The 21092-nt window shown below is 31.3% G+C and overlaps 1 protein-coding gene and 1 long non-coding RNA gene across 3 annotated transcripts; one reads left to right on the top strand and one right to left on the bottom strand.

The window, feature by feature from the left end:
• Nucleotides 1-1516: 1516 nt before the first annotated feature.
• LOC141693153 (uncharacterized) lies at nucleotides 1517-3404 on the top strand. The gene is made up of 2 exons (XM_074498171.1): nucleotides 1517-1656; nucleotides 2268-3404. Exon 2 carries the CDS (start codon nucleotides 2275-2277, stop codon nucleotides 3229-3231), a length of 957 nt encoding a protein of 318 aa, XP_074354272.1. The 5' UTR covers nucleotides 1517-1656; nucleotides 2268-2274; the 3' UTR covers nucleotides 3232-3404.
• A 1154-nt stretch (nucleotides 3405-4558) lies between these two features.
• On the bottom strand, nucleotides 4559-19781 carry LOC141693914 (uncharacterized). Of its 2 annotated transcripts, none has more exons than XR_012563305.1 (3): nucleotides 19427-19781; nucleotides 17038-17192; nucleotides 4559-5090 (listed from the first exon to the last, which is right to left on the bottom strand). It is a non-coding gene; the product is annotated as an uncharacterized LOC141693914 (long non-coding RNA). The 2 variants fall into 2 exon arrangements; XR_012563304.1 differs by having other exon boundaries at nucleotides 4560-5090; nucleotides 17028-17192; nucleotides 19427-19780.
• Nucleotides 19782-21092: the final 1311 nt, after the last annotated feature.

Below are 21092 nucleotides of genomic sequence, written 5' to 3'. Positions count from 1 at the left end.
AATAAATAATCAATTTAATAGTCAGGCTCTCTTCTTCACTTTTTCAAATAAAATGATTGAAGAAATTATTTTCCTCAGAAACGAATATACTTAATAAATTAACCGGTATTATCTTAAATTACTTTGTATGTCCTTCTTAAGTGGTGATCGTGTATGTATTAATTTTTAAGAGTCCTTAATTTTTTTTCCATTCAGAAAAACTTCAAATTTCTCCAATACTTTTTAATGTTTCATGGTTAATCATGTGAAATAAATTTAAAAAATCCTAACAAAATTTCAATTGATCCAAAAAAAATTTTACAATTACAATTTTTTTAAATGATCATTAAGTGAATAATAATTTTTTTGTTATAAAATAATATGACATATGTACATAATTTATTGATAATTAGACCATCTATGATCCAATTTCAAAATTATACTTTTACTAAAATGATATATACAAGAGTTTTTCTAGGTAAAACTTAATATGAAAATATTGGAGTTGAGTTTAACAATAATGTAAATTTTATATTATTTAGGCGTTAAAGTGTGATGAATTAGAAAATATCTTTGTTCTGAGTTCTCATTTAATAATAAAAAATAAACACAATTTAATGTTTACTCTTAAATAAATATTTTATAATTGAACCAAATTAAAAATATATATCATTGGAAAATATATATTTAATATACTTCAATAAATAATTTTTGGTTTTTGTAAATAATATAAGAGTGGTTAATCATTGGTAAAAAAATGGTTAATTTTATCATTAAAAATAAATATGATTAATTATACTTCAAAAAATTACGAGAAAAGCAAATAAATCGAAACACATAAAAGAAGTACCCCCTCCGTCCCTTTTTAGTTGTCACATTTCTATTTTTATCAGTAAATTTTGATTTACAAAAAAAATTACGAATAATATTTCTAATTATTTAATCAAAATATATTAAATACATGCAAAAATCAAAACGTCATATAAAAAACAAAAATGTTCAATTGGATTAAAGAATTTTATCTACCCAATATAGTTCAATCTTTTTTACATATTTTCTCTTTTTTGTAAGTATATATTTTTACTTTTTATAAATAATTTTTTCTATAATTTTATTTGGATTATAAACATAGTTTACTAAGTTTTATGACCTTACTTTTATATGTTCATTTTTTATTTTACAATAATTATTATTATTTGAATTAAGTATAAATATTTTTTTTAATTCAAGAATAGTATTTTCATATTTTTTCAAGTAATGATAGTATATTAAATTACATGTTAACAATTATTTTATTAAAAATATTAATTAATAAAACAATTTCGGTTAATAAATAGATGCAACTAATGTACACAAGATTTGTTCTCATGAAATTAATGTTTGCATGGTTAGATTTGAGGGACATAATAGTAATTGCTGATTATTGTATGAAGTAAATTTTTACTATATTTTTTACTGTATTTAGCATCACCCAAAGTTTATAATAATTTGATTAATGAACCTAAAGTTTATAAAAATAATATTTCTTTATAAATAATAAAGAAAATGGTTCCCGGTACACAATGAGTCATACCCCCTTCTGTTTCAAACACAAGCACCAAACAGACTCATAACTCGTCGGACTGAACGGTAGAAGCACGCCGGTGACGTCTCCGAATTCCGGCAGAATCTGTACAGGTGCGTCCTTTCTTCGTTCTTCTCCTTCCCTGATTATTAGTCGTTATTGTTTTCCGGGTCGGGTTCTAGGGTTTGTTTTCTGAATTAGGGGTTTTTAACCGGGTCGGGTCTACTTGTAATTAGGGCCTTATTTCAATTATTTTTAATTTCTGAATGTGCAATTCACGTTCTAGTTGTAATCTGCTTACTTTTATTTCATTATTAGATTATGTTGTTTTTTTAACACAGCTTGAATCCCCTTATTTATTCGATTGTATGATAACATTTTGCGTTCTCCCCTCGTGTTAAGGTTCGAAACTAGTATTATTAATCGGATTGTGGAACTATACTTGTTTTTTCGTATTTGTTTGTAGTTAATTATTAATGTTATATGTTTTTGTTGTTGGCATTTAGTTTGAATTGTATACATAGTTTCGGAACAGGTGGTAGGAATCTTACTAATTTAGTTTTTGGTTTCTGTAATAAATCAACACTTCGTGGATGTCTCTATTTGATATTTCTAATGTAATCTTTAACGGTTTCATATTATTTAAAAGTAAAAATAATTTGATGAGATTATAGTGGAATGGAAAGGTTTAGGTATTAATTTATTGAGACTTGTCTATTTGTAGTGCCGAAATGGGGGAAGTGAACTTTATGCAGAAAGATGATATAAGCTTGGAGACTACGAGGGCGAAATTTAACAGTGTTTTAAAAAGACATGGGGAGCTAGCTGAGCGTCTTTCCAGGGACTCTGACAGGACTGTTTTTGAGCGTTTGCAGAGGGAGTTTGAAGCTGCTTGTTACTCTAAAACTCGTGAAATTTGTTTAGATGCTGAAGAGTGGACTGATGGGTTATTAGCCACGATAAGAGAAAGGGTTCACATGGAGGTTGAGAGTAGGGCTGTACAATTGCCTGGGGATCCAAGATCATCACCGAGATCTCCTCTTGCTGAAAAGATCACCTACAAAGTTGGAACAAAGATGATTTGCTGTCTTGATGGAGCAAGAATCGGCATTCGTTATGAGGCATTGTTTGGTGGATATGTTCGTGAATATTACCATTGTGTGCTTGAAAGCAAATCATTTCTTCAGAAGATGACTGTCCTCGAACATACAGTTCCTTTTTTCCTGCCAATACGGGAAGCAGAAAATGAGTTTCTCTCTTCAAATGCGATAAAGTTTATAGATCATGTTGGTGAATTGTTGCAAGCTTATGTTGACCGAAGGGAGCAGGTCCGCCTTGTTAAGGAATTATATGGGAACCAACTCAGAGAACTTTATCACAGTCTTCCCTACGACATGGTGGAATTCATGCTAGATGATTGTGATTGCAAGATAACTGTCGGTCTGAGATACGCAAATCTGTTGGCTATACTACCCACTCGAGTAAGTGTACTAGCTTGGCCTGTGAAAAAATCTTCAAGTGCTGAAAATTTAAGAAAAGGGAACGGCGTAGCAGAAAACGAAGAGGTACCATTGAGGCTAATATACGCAGAAGATGCGTTGCGGACTATGAGTTTGCCTGAAGCATATGCTGAAATTGTGCTGAACCTCCCCGAAGAGCTTTCTGACCTAAATATTCAAAGGAACTAAATTCCTCAGAAAAGGATCAACAGATTAGCCAAAGATATTGATGGATGTTTGTTTGTCTAATAAAGGATTTTTAGAACAATTAGCAAACAGGGTGTAATGGAGTTATAAAGCAAGTAGTATTTCTGACTTTCTGCACAAGAAGTATATTATGCAACCGGTTCTCGAGTTTATCATATGTGGCTTTTAAATTATGTCAGCTTATGTGCATGTGTAGTTGTGATTGTAAATCATATATTTTTCTTATTTAAAACCACAAGAAAACTTTAAAAATATATTTGTGTCTCTGTTTTACTTTAAATTAGAATAGATGTTCTGTCAAAAAAAGTTAAAATAAATGTTAACAATATTAAACCTTTGTAAAAAAAGAAAACTTTTGAATATTATAAAATTTATGTTTAAATTGTGAAGTAAAATATTAGGTAAGAACTGTTCGATCAATGAATTATTTTATCTATTGAACAACTTTTTACAGTTTAACATGATAAGATTAGTGTATTTTTTAATCTATTCTTGTTAAACAAATTATCTTATACTATTCCTGAAATATCCATTTAATAATATACTTGATGGATGTTTTACTCACATTTTTTCTGATCTCCCTTGGAGCCTCCACCTTTACCAGGGTTAGAAGAGGAAAAGAAGAATAAAAAACCATTAAAAAAATACGAATGCCCTTCAATTTAAAATTTTAAGTATATGTTTTGATTGTATAAAGTGTAAATCACTAATAAAGGATAGATTAAAAATAATTCCTTACCGAGAATAACTTTTATAAATGATTGTGGACACATTATGACTAAATGACTCGAAAAGAACGATTTCCAAACAAGGAACAAGTACAAGAATTTGCTCTTCCTTGCCCTCCCAGGCTCTACAAGTGACAGCAGGCAATTAAAGTTATTTTTGGAATTGGTAATTCCTAAAAGAAGTAAAGATTCATGACACGAATATGACGATTACTGGTACTAAGGACTGTAGATGACACCTTGTATTTGTTCTAGAAGATTCATTCTTGCAGATTCATAAACAGGCCCGGGTAAAATAATAAGAAGACTTGCGAATTTACAAAATTGGACCCGTAATTTTTCTAATATAAATTTTAAAAAAATATATTCTGACAAATAAAATAAACTACCAAAATATGTAAACAAAAAATATATTTGAATAATTTAATTAAAATTAGAGGCTCTTCTCGCATATTAAGATTCTTGCTTATTTTGTAAAAAGGTCATTTAAAATACTTTAATCGTCCACTTTATCCAAAAAAATGCACTTTCAGTTGTCATTTAAACAAGTCCATTTTATATTTCTTATGATATTATAGTTCGTAAATATATTTAAGGTCTTAAAAATTTGGGGGCCTGTACTTCAAGGGTTCCTGTGCGGTGGCTGCCCCATAGAACCCTTCTTTGAATGTAGAACTCGAATAAGTTACTCGACAACATTTATCCAACTTTCAAAATAACAGGAAAAGTAATTAATGTCCACACAATCTTTCTTGAGGTATACCAAATACTCAGACAGACATGCTCAAACCCCCCACTCAATATCCACCAGGCTAAAACATTCCTAATAAAGTTATTTCCCTGGCGCCTTCTCATTATCTTTTGGCATTCCTTCATCTACATGTACAATCTCTGGGAAATTAGAGGATGGCGCGGTACTCGATCTACTATAGTAAATGGTTTTGACGATTCCATTTGCCCCTGTCAGTGTCACAATAGCATTTCTTATAGGCTTTGGTGGCCTAATTTTAACAATTAAGCGTCTGTCACGCGCCCTCTGAGAGGAGCCCTCACCACTGCCTTGTCCAAGTGAAAGTCTCGAAGGCATTTTTCAGCAAGAACACTTTATTAAACCTGAAAAACAAGAACACCATAAAAGGAACTAGCCATAGACAAAAACTAAATCCACTATCAGAACACATATCACATACTAAATTTAAAAGGGTGGTACTTATTTGCACGAGAGACTGAACTATCTAATTCAAAAACAAGTAGAAAAATTCACAAACAACATACACATGAAATACCTTAAACACATCTAGTAAACTGGGATTCACAAACTCTGTTCTAAAACATGCAAACATTGGAATGCCATGGGAACAAGAACAGATATATTGTACATGCCAAAGATGTGCATGTCCTGTGGAAAAATGTATATATTGTCTGCATATGAACAAGATTTGTACAAAATTCTTAAAGCTATCTGCATGTGAATAGAATTTCTTAAGATAAATTACAATAACATATACAGTAGATGTATGATGTCTTCCTCAAAGTAGTGATTGTAACATTTTTATAAAACACTAAAACAATATTGGTTTTGTACAACCATGCTTATTTCTTTACATGCAAGAATACAGGATAAGATAAACTACTTATATCCTACATACAAGAAGTAGACAAATATTTAAGTTCAAAATTGACAACTAAAACTAAAAAATTCTTATTTTGTGCTAGAGAGGATTTGGGTTTAAAACTTAAGATACAAAATACATAAAAGAAAATTTGACTATCACTAAATTTTGATGAAAATAATATATTTATCAATTCATATTTACCGTTTTAAGGTAAGCGAGACATGTTTTAAATCTTGATAACTATACTAATGTATAATCAATAATACATCATATTTCCAGAAACATTGATATTGTATCGAAGAAAATCAAACTACTATTACATTTTGATATGAAAATTAGAATTACATGATATTATGTTTTTTAATTCAATTAAAAATTAGATTTAAGATAATCAAATAAACTTTATAAGTATAACATTGTTTTGTATTTTACCAACCAAGTTGGAGAATGAAAGAGCGAAGTCTAAGAGAAACAACGACAAAACTACAACTTTTTTTTTTCAAAAAAAAAAACAAAGTAACGAGAATACCCAAATTCAAAATTTTGACCATCTAGGTAAATGAAAGATTAAAAAAAAAACAAAGTAACGAGAATACCCAAATTCAAAATTTTGACCATCTAGGTAAATGAAAGATTACTTCTTTTTCTTTGAAAATTTCCTGATTATGATAAGTGTACACTATTTAAGTATCCCAAAAAAAAAATACTATTACACCTTTTTTAAAAAAAATCCAAAAAAGAAAATATAAAATTAAAAACAGTTATATGCGTTCAGCAAATGCGTAACTCAAACGATTCATGCATCACATGTGTTATAATAAGCGAATGTAACATTATTAAGAAAGCACAGGGCAGTATCAAAAGGCAAGCAGAATATGCATGATACAGACCAGTGAAAGAATGTATTCATTGGCACATATATCATGCTATTCATTATGAATAGAAATGAGTTGGTATTTTTTGGAGGAGTTTTGAAGAAGTACAATTGTCAATTCATGATGATGCTAATGATGAAGATTGGACAGTTGGAACTTGGGAGGTGTCTTTGCTAAGAAGACAAGCTGACAGGTCACAAAGTGTCTTACTTCTAGAAGAGGAAGACGAGTTGAAAGATGTCATACGTGGATAAAGATATTGTTTGGGCCATTCTCGATGGACTAACCACAAGTTATATATTCATTTCAGTCCACATGGATAAACAATAAATAACCTTGACAGTTTAGCCATGAGATTACATGGAATACTGTCACACTATATCCTTACAAAAACTATTACTCTAGTATTGAAATGGAATCTTCCTAAGCACTGTATAGACTAGAGTGTAGACCCCTTTAATAGACTAAACTAGGTAAAAATTGCATCTCAGAACTAATTCATGATAGATGTCTATAAAAATCAACAATTTAAATATTGATATTCATGTAGTTCGTATAAAACTAAAGATTTAAGCTAAACGTAGTAGACATGAGTTAGAATTTTATATCAAAGATCCTATTTTCTTAAAGGTATCTCGGTCAAATGTTTTATACGTTATGGAAAAAAGTTAAAGCTACCTGTGTGTCATATGGGCTAGGAAGCAAGGACACAGGTGCGGGAGTGCGAGTGCGGGGATACAGGAATTCGACAAATATAATAATATGGGGATACGAGTGCGGGGGGATACGGGAAAAATAAACAAAAAAATTCATATGTATTTCATGTTAAACATTATAAAACCTACTTAAAAACCCAAAAATTACATGAAAAATAAATCATATTCATCATTTATTAATCTAAAACACAAAGGTACTAGTAAAAACTTTTTGTTTATGCAAAAATAAATACGATAATGAATATTTTTGTAGTAATTAATAGACATTGATACTTAATTTTGTGTGTGTAGTTTGCTAAAATAGATTTTGACTAAGATTTTGACTAAGATTTTGACTAAGATTCCTGAAGATAAAATTTCTGATTAGTATCATGAGAGAATCCGCGTGTCCGATTCGGGGATACGTGTGTTCGAGTATCCAACACGGGGACTCGGCATGCGACCCAAGGGTCCCGTTTCTTAGCATATGGGCCTCTTCTTGGAAAGAATGAGAAACTTCGTTTATCGATACTTCTTTTTACCATCAATGCAGGGTATGCATTATGTGTTTCACATACTACGCTTGAAAATACTGAAATGACCTATTTTATGTCTTGTATAAGCAATATCCTGTAATGCAACCAGATTTGTTGCACTAAGAACGCCCAATAGAGATTTTAGATTGCAAAAGTTTTATAAAAGAATCATGTAGTGGAAAAGCTATGCGGGCTTTGAAAGAATGCCATGCAAAGGTATGTTATACAATTTTTTTGATAAAATGTTTTTTTAAGGGGAAAAAATTTAGTCTCTCTCGCTCTCACTATATATATATATATATAAGCTTGATGCTCCTAAGTATGTACTCACCTACGATTTTTAATGTTAATACACGAGGGTTATATCTGTAATTACACAACTTGATTAAAAATTTATTAATTTTATCATTAAAATACACTTCGTGATCATGTAACTCAACTAAGTAGTACGTACTCGGGGGCATTTTTTTCTATATACATAAAACATATTAGGCCACACATAATGCGTTTATACTGATGTAGGACATATTTTGGAAAAATAATAATGATATAAAAACAATTACAGAGATGGAACTTGGGTTGACTTATCGGTGAAAATTGACTATCCCAAGAATTTTTCAATAACAGAATGGAGTATTATGAGGGTCACGACCCAAGAAGAGAGTTAAAACAACATTAATATAAACATCATTGTATATGGAACAAGTCTAATAAGATATTTGGGAATTTCATCATTATAAAGATAAGTGAATAAGCAAATAACAAACCTAATGAACTAAGCCCCGAAACAACCTGACTTATGACAAATGATCTTTAAATTTTGTAACTTCTAGCTGCAGGTGGCAATTTCAATTAATGGGTCGGGTTTGTGTCGGGTAATTGGTCCTATTTTTGGGCCAAGGTGAACATGAACCTAACCCTAAACGGTTTGAAAAAACTCAACCCATTAACACCATAATTTACCCAAACCGGACCTTATCTGACATGAGTTGAGAACCAACATTTTCAGATTATATGGCAACAAATCTCTGTAAAATCATTTACACACAAATCTAACTTAAACTAGAAATTTACCTATCCAATGATCCAAAATGAGAAGTTATTGAAGATCACACATAACTTAAATTTAATAGCTACACATACCGGCATACATATAACATGAATTACTACACATACATATATACTATTAACTTACAGAATTACACAAGATAACAAGATATGTACGCACAGTAAACAAGATAACAAGATGTATATTTAAGAGATTTGAGTTATTACCAAATTGAGATTTCTACTAGATTGATAGTCAAAGTTTCCAAACCGAGAGATAAAGCACCAAATTGAGATGAAATTGTTAGGTTTGAGAGACGAGGCGAGGTTTCAAGAAGGATATGAATTAGGGATGAAATGATAAAAGTATAGTTATAATATATATTTTAGTGCTGACGGAATAATGGACTGGGCCGAGTCTAAAACCTATGTAGTATATACTATATTTATAGCCGGGTTTATGTTTTTGGATCGACCAGAAATTGGCCCATTTTTTTAGTAAATTAACGCCCAACCCAAACTCATCCTGAACCTTTAACCCCTCCACCTAAATTTGTACCGTCTCGAGCCATGTCCGAGTTACATTTCACATTGTGTCTTATTTAGCCACCCCTACTTTTAGCCCAACATATTAAACATGCATATGTATGCACTATTTTTTCTACTAAAAATAGTTAAGTATTTACAAAAATTCTCCTCAATTCTGACCATGAGTTTTATAGAAGTCAAGAATCACGCAACGCTGTTGCGTAAAGTAGATTGAAGAAAAACTTTTTGCACTTCTTCAGGTGCAAAATATTGTGAAAACTGACTTACAAGAACAGGAGGTTAAAGCAAGTATTCTGGAATTATAAAGTCAATCTGATCAATCTCGATAATATCATTAACCAATTTAGGTTGATCAACAATTTGAAAGCATTCAGGTTGTGGGTTGGTTTCTCTACTCGATCCCCACTATTGACCTCTATATTATTAACCTATTTTACCTCATCAAATTGATCTTCCTTCGCAACTCTAGCTGCGTTCTAGTCTTTCAATACGGCTTGAAAGATGACACTAAATTCTTTCTCCTTAAATGTCAAAACTAAAGAGGTTGACCTCACAATTTTGTACCTTAAGATTGAACATCGAACATAACCTAAATAACAAATGAGCAACTTCTATACACAAAATACATAATAATAAACACCACATAGCATCAAAAAGTAACCGGTACCCAAAAAATTCATGCATAACCGTAATCAGAGTGTCAATTCAAGGAACCACAACATATGTAGAAGAATTTTTAAACTACAAGTTTAATGATTTCACAAGGGCAGGTATATACATACATTCAAGTTCACCAGGTTAATTGAAACTTTAACATGTTCAACACCGTGACAAACATCAGTATAGAACACATAAGGAGGTCTTGAATTGTTCTCACTAAGAAGTCGAGGAATGAAAATATCATAGAATCTCTTTGGCTTTCCTTTTCATGTCTTTCCTTTTCTTTTCTAACTCCATTTTTACTTTTGCCTTAACTTTTTCGGTTCATGGCGTGATTTAAATAATTCGGACATTGTAAGCTCACATTCAAATTACTTGCTTTGACGGAGAGGAACATAAATTTCACATTTTTAGAAATCACATTTATCGTTAAGATAAAGAATATCACATTTTAAACTTTCAATTTTAGATTTTATGCACTTGGACAAGACATCAAACATGACACAAAGGCTGCAATCAAATCATAATTTATATAGGGAGCGATTTGAAAATATTCAAAAGTAATAAGGGCCTATTTGTATTTTCAGAGAAGTCAAAGGTTTAATTAAAGAATTCTGGCAGTTTGAGTGCTGGTTTGCAGTTTCTGAAAATTTTAGGGGATGGCTTAAACTTTGGAAACTTCAGGGACAAAATTATAACATATGTAAAGTTCATCACATAAATAATAGAAAACCTAATCAAATTGGGGGGTGAAAAATCTAAATAACCATTTTTAAATAACAATCACCCAAAATTCCCACCAGAATTTTAACCTGCCCCAAATACCCAGCAGATACTCCACTTGACATAGGAGTATCGACCCATATACTCCTTTGTCAGTGGAGTATCGACCCATATACTCCTTTGTCAGTGGAGTGGAGTAACATGTGAGATACTCCTTTGTCAGTGAAGTATCATCTAAAATTTTAAAATTATTAATTTTTTTTTTTATTTTTTTTTAAATGTTTCTAAAATATATTTAAAAGTGATACTCCACTGGGAAAGGAGTATCAGGACTGATACTCCACTGACAGAGGAGTATCAGCCATGATACTCTACTGACAAAGGAGTATCATCCTGATACTCCATTGAAAGTGGCGTATCATCCTGATACTCCAGTATCAGTGGAGTATCTGGTGGGTATTTTGGGCACCTTTTTCAGAATGGGTATTTTGGGCAAAAGGCCATCTAAAAAGAGGTATTTTGGTCATTTTTTCCAAATTGGGCTTATAATAAATAAGCTGCATATTTAATAACTTTTAACCCTTCATTTAAAATAAATATGTAAATTCACTAACTTCTCTACTTTACATTACTCCCTCCGTCCCACTCATTTTGTCACCAATCAGATTTTCACCTTTATTTCAATCATATTAAACAAACTAATAGTTATCAAAAAGAAAATATAACTTTTCAAATAAATTAACATAATTAACACTTAAATTACCATATAACTGAATGTGGACAATAATTTTGGGACAAAAAGAATAGCTAATGGGGTCAAAATGAATAGGACGGAGGGAGTATACAACTATTTTTCAATTAAATAAAGGTACCTTTCATAGTTTCATTTTTATATATACAACGTAGGTTATAGATAACATTCTTCAATATTTGTACATTTTTCAATTGACATCAATCCCAACCTTAATAATATATATCTACTTGTATATGTATATTTGCAAACCCTCACATTAGAAACCACCTTATAATGAGGAACTATGACCCATCTCAGTCCTTTATTTATTTTAATCTAAACCACTCAATTTGAAAATATACATACAGATGTACATAACATCCTCGTCCTCACCGTTTTCATTCTCATTCATCTCTATTACCTCTCTCTTCGATAACCACTAACCTGCATTAACCACTGAAATTTCAGATCTGAAGAAGCTCAACTTCTCCACTGAAATTTTAGGTTGTGGGTTGGTTTCTCTGCTCGATCCGCACTATTGACCTCTATATTATTAACCTATTTAACCTCATCAAATTGATCTTCCTTCGCAACTCTAGCTGCGTTCTAGTCTTTCAATACGGCTTGCAAGATGACACTAAATTTTTTCTCCTTAAATGTCAAAACTAAAGAGGTTGACCTCACAATTTTGTACCATAAGATTGAACATCGAACGCAACCTAAATAAAAAATGAGCAACTTCTATACACAAAATACATAATAATAAACACCACATAGCATCAAAAAGTAACCGGTACCCAAAAAATTCATGCATAACTGTAATCAGAGTGTCAAATCAAGGAACCACAACATATGTAGAAGACTTTTTAAACTACAAGTTTAATGATTTCACAAGAGCAGGTATATACATATATTCAAGTTCACCAGGTTAATTGAAACTTTAACATGTTCAACACCGTGACAAACATCAGTATAGAATACATAAGGAGGTCTTGAATTGTTCTCACTGAATTGTTCTCACTAAGAAGTCGAGGAATGAAAATATCATAGAATCTCTTTGGCTTTCCTTTTCATGTCTTTCCTTTTCTTTTCCAACTCCATTTTTACTTTTGCCTTAACTTTTTCGGTTCATGGCGTGATTTAAATAATTCGAGCATTGTAAGCTCACATTCAAATTACTTGCTTTGACGGAGAGCAACATAAATTTCACATTTTAAGAAATCACATTTATCGTTAAGATAAAGAATATCACATTTTAAACTATCAATTTTAGATTTTATGCACTTGGACAAGACATCAAACATGACACAAAGGCTGCAATCAAATCATAATTTATATAGGGAGCGATTTAAAAATATTCAAAAGTAATAAGGGCCTATTTGTATTTTCAGAGAAGTCAAAGGTTTAATTAAAGAATTATGGCAGTTTGAGTGCTGGTTTGGAGTTTCTTGAAAATTTAAGGGGATGGCTTAAACTTTGGAAACTTCAGGGACAAGATTATAACATATGAAAAGTTCATCACATAAATAATAGAAAACCTAATCAAATTGGGCTTATAATAAATAAGCTACATATTTAATAACTTTTAACCCTTCATTTAAAATAAATATGTAAATTCACTAACTTCTCTACTTTACATTACTCCCTCCATCCCACTCATTTTGTCACCAATCAGATTTTCACCTTTATTTCAATCATATTAAACAAAGTAATAGTTATCAAAAAGAAAATATAACTTTTCAAATAAATTAACATAATTAACACTTGAATTACCATATTAACTGAATGTGGACAGTAATTTTGGGACAGAAAGAATAGTAAATGGGGTCAAAATGAATAGGACGGAGGGAGTATACAACTATTTTTCAATTAAATAAAGTTACCTTTCATAGTTTCATTTTTATATATACAACGTAGGTTATAGATAACATTCTTCAATATTTGTACATTTTTCAATTGACATCAATCCCAACCTTTATAATATATATATCCACTTGTATATGTATATTTACAAGCACTCAAATTAGAAACCACCTTATAATGAGGAACTATGACCCATCTCAGTCCTTTATTTATTTTAATCTAAACCACTCAATTTGAAAATATACATATAGATGTACATATCACCCTCATCCTCACCATTTTCATTCTCATTCATCTCTATTACCTCTCTCTTCGATAACCACTAACCTGCATTAACCACTGAAATTTCAGATCTGAAGAAGCTCAACTTCTCCATCTCCCTCTCCCCCTCCCCCGTTCATCTCCCCCTTGTTCCACTAGCTCGCCTCCCATCTCATTTCTGATCAGAAATCATTTTTGGTCTCATCTCATATCAGATCAACTAATTCGTTGATAATCTCAACGATGGTGATGATTTTCTATCTAACATCTACCTGATCTAATACCATCATTAAGAACGACGATGGACACCCCCATTTAATGTCACCATTAAGAATGGCTACATACACCACCACCTGACTCGTATTTAATTATTTTAATAATATTTGATTCAGTAGAAACCAATATTAAAATAGAAACTAGAAACCAAATATAAACTAGAAACCTTTATAAATTACTAACTTACATACTTAAAATCACTAAATATAAAAATAATTTGTAAACTAACAATTTGGTGGTTATCACTAAATTATAATCCTATATAGTATATATAAATTACGGGGATCACTAATCTATATTTAGCTTATATCAATAGTCTATCTAATCTATATGTAGTATATATAATTCAGAAGCCTATATATTTGGTATCAACTTATATGGTGTGTTTTTTCAGTTAAGGTTGTAACAATATAGTCTTGTAAAATTCAAGATTATATGTACTATAGATTTTAAGTCACTTGTGTCTACGATAAAGCCCCACAATCATATTTGGTATCAAGCTCTTTTGTAGTAAGATGTGCAAGTAAGGTGCGTCTTTTCAGTTAGGGTTGTAATTACATAGACTTATAACGTCATATATTGTAAAAATTATATATACAATATAGACCGACTTAAATGAAAAGACACATCAAAATAACTTGATACCAAATATAGAGGCTTCAGGATTATATATAGTAGATTAGAGTAGATTAGCTAGACATAGACTATTGATAAACGGATCTTGGTTAATATTTTGACACGTAGATCTTTGTTTAACTCACAGAACCCTAACATCTAAATTTTTCTTTACCCTCCTCGACCACTTCCAAATTTCAAGCTCTTCGACGTCAGAAATCCAGTCACTTGGGTATGTAATTTCACTTTTTACCTGTAGTTTTGGTTGGCTTAAAAAGTTATTTGGTTAGTTATTATTAATTATAATTTTATTATTTTATTCATGAAAAAGAAATTGTCGGTGTTATTTTTAGTTGTTAGTAATTATAATATTTTATTTTATTAAAGAAAATTGTCTGTTTTATTTTTGAAAAATAACTATTGACAACACACACCACCAAAAGTGCAGGTGAAAGTTGAATTTACATACCCAAGTGGAATTCTGTCAAGACAGGAAGAGTGCTGGTATAATTAGCTGTTATTAGTTAGTCTATCAGTACAGTGTTATTGTGTGTGTGCTAAGCATTAGTATAATAGAAGCCAAGCCTGTGTGCTGAATACAGTATTGATTACTATTAGTGACTAAGGGTACTTTTGTCATTGTCCCTTGTTATGTGTTGTGTGTGCTGGTATAAATACCAGAGAACTGTTCTATTTGGATTATGAATTGATATATGAAAATGGAATCTCATTCCAGCACTCTCTCTCTATAACTGCTTTCTCTCTCTAAAATTCTGGCTTGTTCTACAAGCATTCTCTTCTCATCTTAAATCCGATCTGATCTCTTCTGTTTCTCATCTTATTTCTTCTGTTTCTCACCTACATTTCTGCTTAATCTCTACTGTTTCATTGCTGTTTAGCTGTTATCTTACTTGTTAATTCAAAAAATCCCAAAAATAGACACAAATTAGGTCAGAATCTCACTTGATCCTAATCTCACTTGATCCTGACAAATTCCGACGCCGAAGAGCTTCAAAATTTGGAAGTGGTCGAGGACGGTAAAAAAAAGTTTAGACGCTAGGGTTTTGTGAGTTAAACAAAGACCTACCCGTCAAAATATTACCCAAACTCCGTTTATCAATGGTCTGTCTAATCTATCTATATTATATATAATTGGTATAAAGTTATTTTGATTTGTCTTTTCATTTAAGTCAGTAAGGTGTCTTTTCAGTTACGGTTGTAACTATATAGTATTATAACGTTCAGGATTATATGTACTATAGATTTTAAGTCACTTGTGTCTCTGGTTAAACCGCACAGTCATATTTGGTATCAAGTTATTTTGTAGTAACATGTGCAAGAAATGTGTGTCGGTGTCTTTTCAATTAAGGTTGCAACTGCATAGACTTATGACGTCATATATAGGCTTGGGGATATAGATACGTAATTTACATACTTAATATTACTAAATATAAAAATATTTTGTAAACTAACAATTTGGTGGTTATCACTAAATTATAATAAATAATCACTAAATTACAGGGCTCACTAAATTACATACTACTGGGGATCACTAATTATTACTCGGATGAGAACCCTACTATCGTGTAAGAACTGAGATCCTATCTCAACCTTACATTTTTAACATCAAAACTAAATCTCAGCCCACGAAAAATATTTTTAATTTTTTTTATCTCTCTCATCTACCCTCATTCTCTCTCATTTATTTATATATTTTTGCGATTTGTTATATACAAAATGGCGATTTGTTCTATTTCTATTTCTATCCGCAGCAGAATTCTCATGAGAGTCTATTTAAAATTTAGATTTCTGCATCGAATTTTGCCTTATTTGTAGTATTAATTAGGGTTTTGTAGGAATTCGCTATATTTTGTAGTATTAATGTGCTATTTACGCAGAGTTCAGGTGTAGAACATAACATTGCACGTGCAAAATGTCATGTTTATGTATTATATTTTGAAAACATTTTTAAGCATACACAACGATGTAAAAAGCATGTAACTAGGTTTAGTTCCTATTTAAAATTTAGGGTTTTGCAATAGAATTAGCCTTGAACCCGACCCTATATATATATATATATATATATATATAGTTGCTCATATGAACTCATCAAAATTACTAAAGTAGAACTGCAAAGAAAACTACCATATTTTTATTTATAAAGAAAACTACGATTCATCACACTTTCCACCCAAATTGGTTTTTGGATTACTTACGGCCTACTAGACAATAACACAAAAAAAACATTAATACTTTAGATGAACCACTTGCAAGCAGTCAGAAAAGGATATAATCAAAGAAATAAAGATATAACTTCGCTACAGGGGGCAACAAACATATTATCTATATTTGCAAAAGAAAATAGTATTACTTTCTTTGAACCATTAAAAATCTTTTAAGAAATTGAGATCTGCTATTCTAATGACACTCCTTAATAAGTTGACTAAAAATAAAGAATTGGAATTTTTAAATAAATCCTGAAGAAATAACTTTTATCACTTTATAAATGTAAAACAACTCATGTTCCATATATAAACTCCTCAAGTTTCAGTCTGCCAAAACAATTGAAAAACTCAAAAACAAAGAATGTCAAATGTGGACCTGAATGCACCTCTGTTTCGAAGAATTGGCAGTTGCTTTTCTTTCAGGCTCCAAATAACCCAGAAGAGACAAATGAGTAGCTGTATTCCATCTTCAACTTTGTCCATCGGCCACATAATCTCGGGTTGCATACTGAGATATGACATATGTTTCATCGAATTTCAGCTGCACAGCATGTCCAAATAGAATTATAGCAGTAAATATTTCGCTTTACTAAAGGGATACAATGATAATTGCTTGTAGTAAGAAATTTAAACAATGCCATGAATTCATCTATTTGGAAGTTCGTAAATCCAACGTTGGTAACTGTGAACCCTTTTATACATGTGAGAACTTGAACAAGTCAATTACAATGGTTGTCATACAGGTTTTAAAAGAACAAAAAACGTATGTATCTTCAGAACCTGCTGTTCTGGCATGAAAATTCAACAAATGAAGCTGGCTAAGATTAAAGAAAACTCCTAAGCAATTCAGAGTGAAATGCCAAAATCTAAGAACATCTCGAACTTAAGGTTCGTTATTAGATTGGTGGCAGGGAACCAACGGACCCCTCCCTCCCCCTCATGCAGCAAGCAGCATGTTCGCCGTTATGTCAGAGAAACGGATTATGTTAGCTTTAGTATTATATATAGCTTGGGTCTTTATCTCTTTCGTGTCGATGAATATAATGGTTGTTTCTGATTCTACTCTATCCTTAAATTTTCTTAGCTGAACTTAAGTCTAAACCCCAATCCTGACTTTGTCCTGCTGTGAAAAATTAATAACAGCCACCGATCTTCGGTCCTAAATTTCCAATAAATGATAAAAAAAATTATCTCCAAAATCATTAAAAGATCAATCTCAAACATATAAACTAATGTGGATGCATATTAGACCTCATTATCCGAGATCCAATTAAAGAACAAAAAGCTCACAGATCTGATGGAGATATTGAGTAAGAACTTGTAGAAGGCTCTAGAAACTGAATTAGGTATGTTCCATACCCATTCTGCAACTGTTTATGAGTCTGACAATTTATATTTGGTTGGTAGATCTAGAAGTATAAATTGGGAGGGTTCAAAACCAACCCCCAGCAACTCAACCCTTTGAAATATTTCAAACCACAAATTGCTCCTGAACTGAAACAATACAATCAGCCTCGTGTCCAAATTAAGGCAAAATTGCACAATGTTTTCTCATACCTTCATCCCAGATTCCTTCATAATTCTTCCAACCAACAATAACACAAATGCTAAATTAAATTCTTCTATTTCACCCAAAATTCTAGCTTCACTTTCAGCCCAAAAATAACCTCATATTTATCTAGCAAGCACTGTCACATGTTTAACAATCTGTAGAAAGAGTAAACACTGACTAGGTACCCCACAAGTTTCTCAAATCTATAAACCCTCAAGAGTTGATTTCCCAATAGTTCAGGGGAGACGGATTCTAGGAGCTGGACCCAAAAATACGAAGAATAATTTCAGCTCAAACTTACTACAAACGAAGAAGCAAAGCTAAATCTCTTGTGAATAAAATTTGTAAAGCTTGTTTGCCAAAGAATTTCTAAGGTGAGGTATGATAATACTGTGTGGTAACTCAACAAACTTGTTAGAACCAGAAAAGTTTACTTAATTTAATAAGTTAAGCGACAATATTATGACACAACAAGGACATCAGATGGAGTCATAGCACATCTATAATTTTATTAGTGGTCTAACGGAGGAGATCTCAACAGCACTTGTACAGCCATTAACGATGCAAGAGGCCAGGGACTTAGCTAGAGGACGAAAGTATTTCCTCAATGTCCTCAACAAAAGATGTAAAACTATTCCTAAACACCAGAGCTCAATAAAGAGGAGGCTTCACATGATGCATTTAAGAGCATAGAAGTGGTCACAGCCCAACAACATATTCCCTAATTAAAGATCATAGAATACTCTTATCAACGCAGTCTCTGTTTGTAGCCAACAGAGACTGGTTTAGCTTTAGTATACATATCTTTGCGCTTTATCTTTTTTAGGTATCAACGAATACAATAGCTATTTTCCAATTTGTAGTTTCTGGTAGCTAAATCGAACCCTGGCCTAGTTCTATTAGTCACACAGCATACTCCAAAAACTAGTGCACTAAGATAAGCGTACTTAATCCAACTATAGAATATGCAAGAAACACACACACACACGAACACAACAAGAAGCTTTCAAACCCCCTAGTCGAACAGCTTTCAAAAATATTGTCACAGGTTTCAGCATACCCCACAAGTGGGTCCCCCCATAATACACTAAATGGGCTACTACAGTCATTTAATTCTTAATTACTTACAAGACATATATAAATAAAAAACATTCAATAAAAGTACATGAACATAACAAAAACTTAAAGAACAGAATCTTGAAGATGAAACTAGAGAAACATACCTATAAATCAGCCGCAGCAGCATATTCCAATATATGCATACAAATTTTGCAAGAAACAATATGCGGTTGGCGTTGTAAAATGATTCATGTCCCAAATTTGAAGAATCTTGTCCCAAATGTTTAGTAATTTGAATTTTAAAAAAGGACTAAGGACACGATATGATCAAATGGATACCCAACGATATTGGGTTCTTTTTAATTATTTATTTATTCGGACGTAAGGCGCCCATAATCCCGGTGTGGATTGTGAGGTAGATCGGATTCCGACCTGACCGAACATAACCGTCTCGGTTGCTAAAAATATTCTGTTTTCTTCCGGTCCAATTCAGTCCAAGATTATAAAAAATCCGGTTAAAATCTAAATGAACCTAAACCATTTACATAACCAGGACCTATGCCCGCATTATGCGGGCTCTTTTTATTAATTTTTTAAAAATTAAATAATTTGTATATATATATTTGTGTATGTATGTATGTAAGTATATAACATTATATATAATATTTTGTATATTAAATAACCTGTTTTCCGTTATTTTCAAATCGTCGAGAAATAATTAGAAAATAAGATAAGATAAAATAAAATAAAATAATTAATTGGGTTTCAAGATATTTTTTTCGCGACATGTAACAAAAATTACAAATGTAATTTATTTTAAAAATGTATCATTCAAATTTACGTACTTGTTCAAAATTATATTATGGTTTCATTGATTTTCTTAATTACGACTTAAGATATAAATACCGTAGTTTTATATTAGATTTTTAAAACGCATCAATGAAATACCGGACAATTACTTAATGTAATAAATAATTTTTTTTTATTTTTTTTTATCGTAGCTAACCCGCAGCCGCTACCTTTTGGGTGCGCACTGGGTAAACCCTACAGGCTCACGCAATAAACCGCAATTAAGCGACAGGCTTTGACTCAGAGGCATAATCATAAATTCTCCTACCGTGGGATTCAAACATGTGACCAGGAGGATAGTTATCCCCTCTTTAACCAAAAACTATACATGTAATAATTTTAACAAATTTTTAAGTTTACTTAACCTAATGGTATAATATGTTGTCGTGCCTTAATAAGAAATTATTTATCATTTTTTTGGTGATTTAAATTTAAATTTACAGTAAATGTCATGGTATCGTTTGGTTTACAAAAATAAATTAAAATAATATTGCTTCGAATGTTGCAGATTTTTAATTGAAAACAACTTCATTGTGCGTTGCAAATTTCAATGCAAATTTATCGCAATTCGTAATTGAATATTTACTCTCCTTTAAACTCATGCACAATATTACATATCAAGTTCTCCTTTAAACTCAATTGCTATACTACATGAAAAGAAAATTTTTGTTGAGTTTCATTATATAGATGCATCCCTTTCCAGTTGTACTTTTTGGTGGTTAAATTAATCAACTTTTGATCTAAGATTAAAATTTATTTATTGACAGTTTCTTGGTACCGCCAAAAGATATAAAAGCGGATATAAATAATTGTGAAATTAAAACAAAATCAAGATATGATATTTATTAACAGTTTGTCGGTATCGTCTTCGAAGATGCCTCGTATTCTGACACTAAAAAGGTATAATAGAGGATATACAATAATTTTAAAATTATAATAAAAATAAATTAAGATATTTATTGATATGATAAAGGATATACA

Source organism: Apium graveolens, chromosome 10 (assembly GCF_009905375.1).
Source record: "Apium graveolens cultivar Ventura chromosome 10, ASM990537v1, whole genome shotgun sequence".
NCBI classification, from domain to species: Eukaryota; Viridiplantae; Streptophyta; class Magnoliopsida; order Apiales; family Apiaceae; genus Apium; species Apium graveolens.
The sequence above is the reverse complement of the archived record's forward strand: the minus strand, read 5'-3'. Positions and strand labels throughout refer to the sequence as shown.

What these genes read in the sequence shown, in the direction of transcription:
- LOC141693153 (XM_074498171.1), top strand. Translation starts at nt 2,275, where the DNA reads ATGGGGGAAGTGAACTTTATGCAGAAAGATGATATAAGCTTGGAGACT.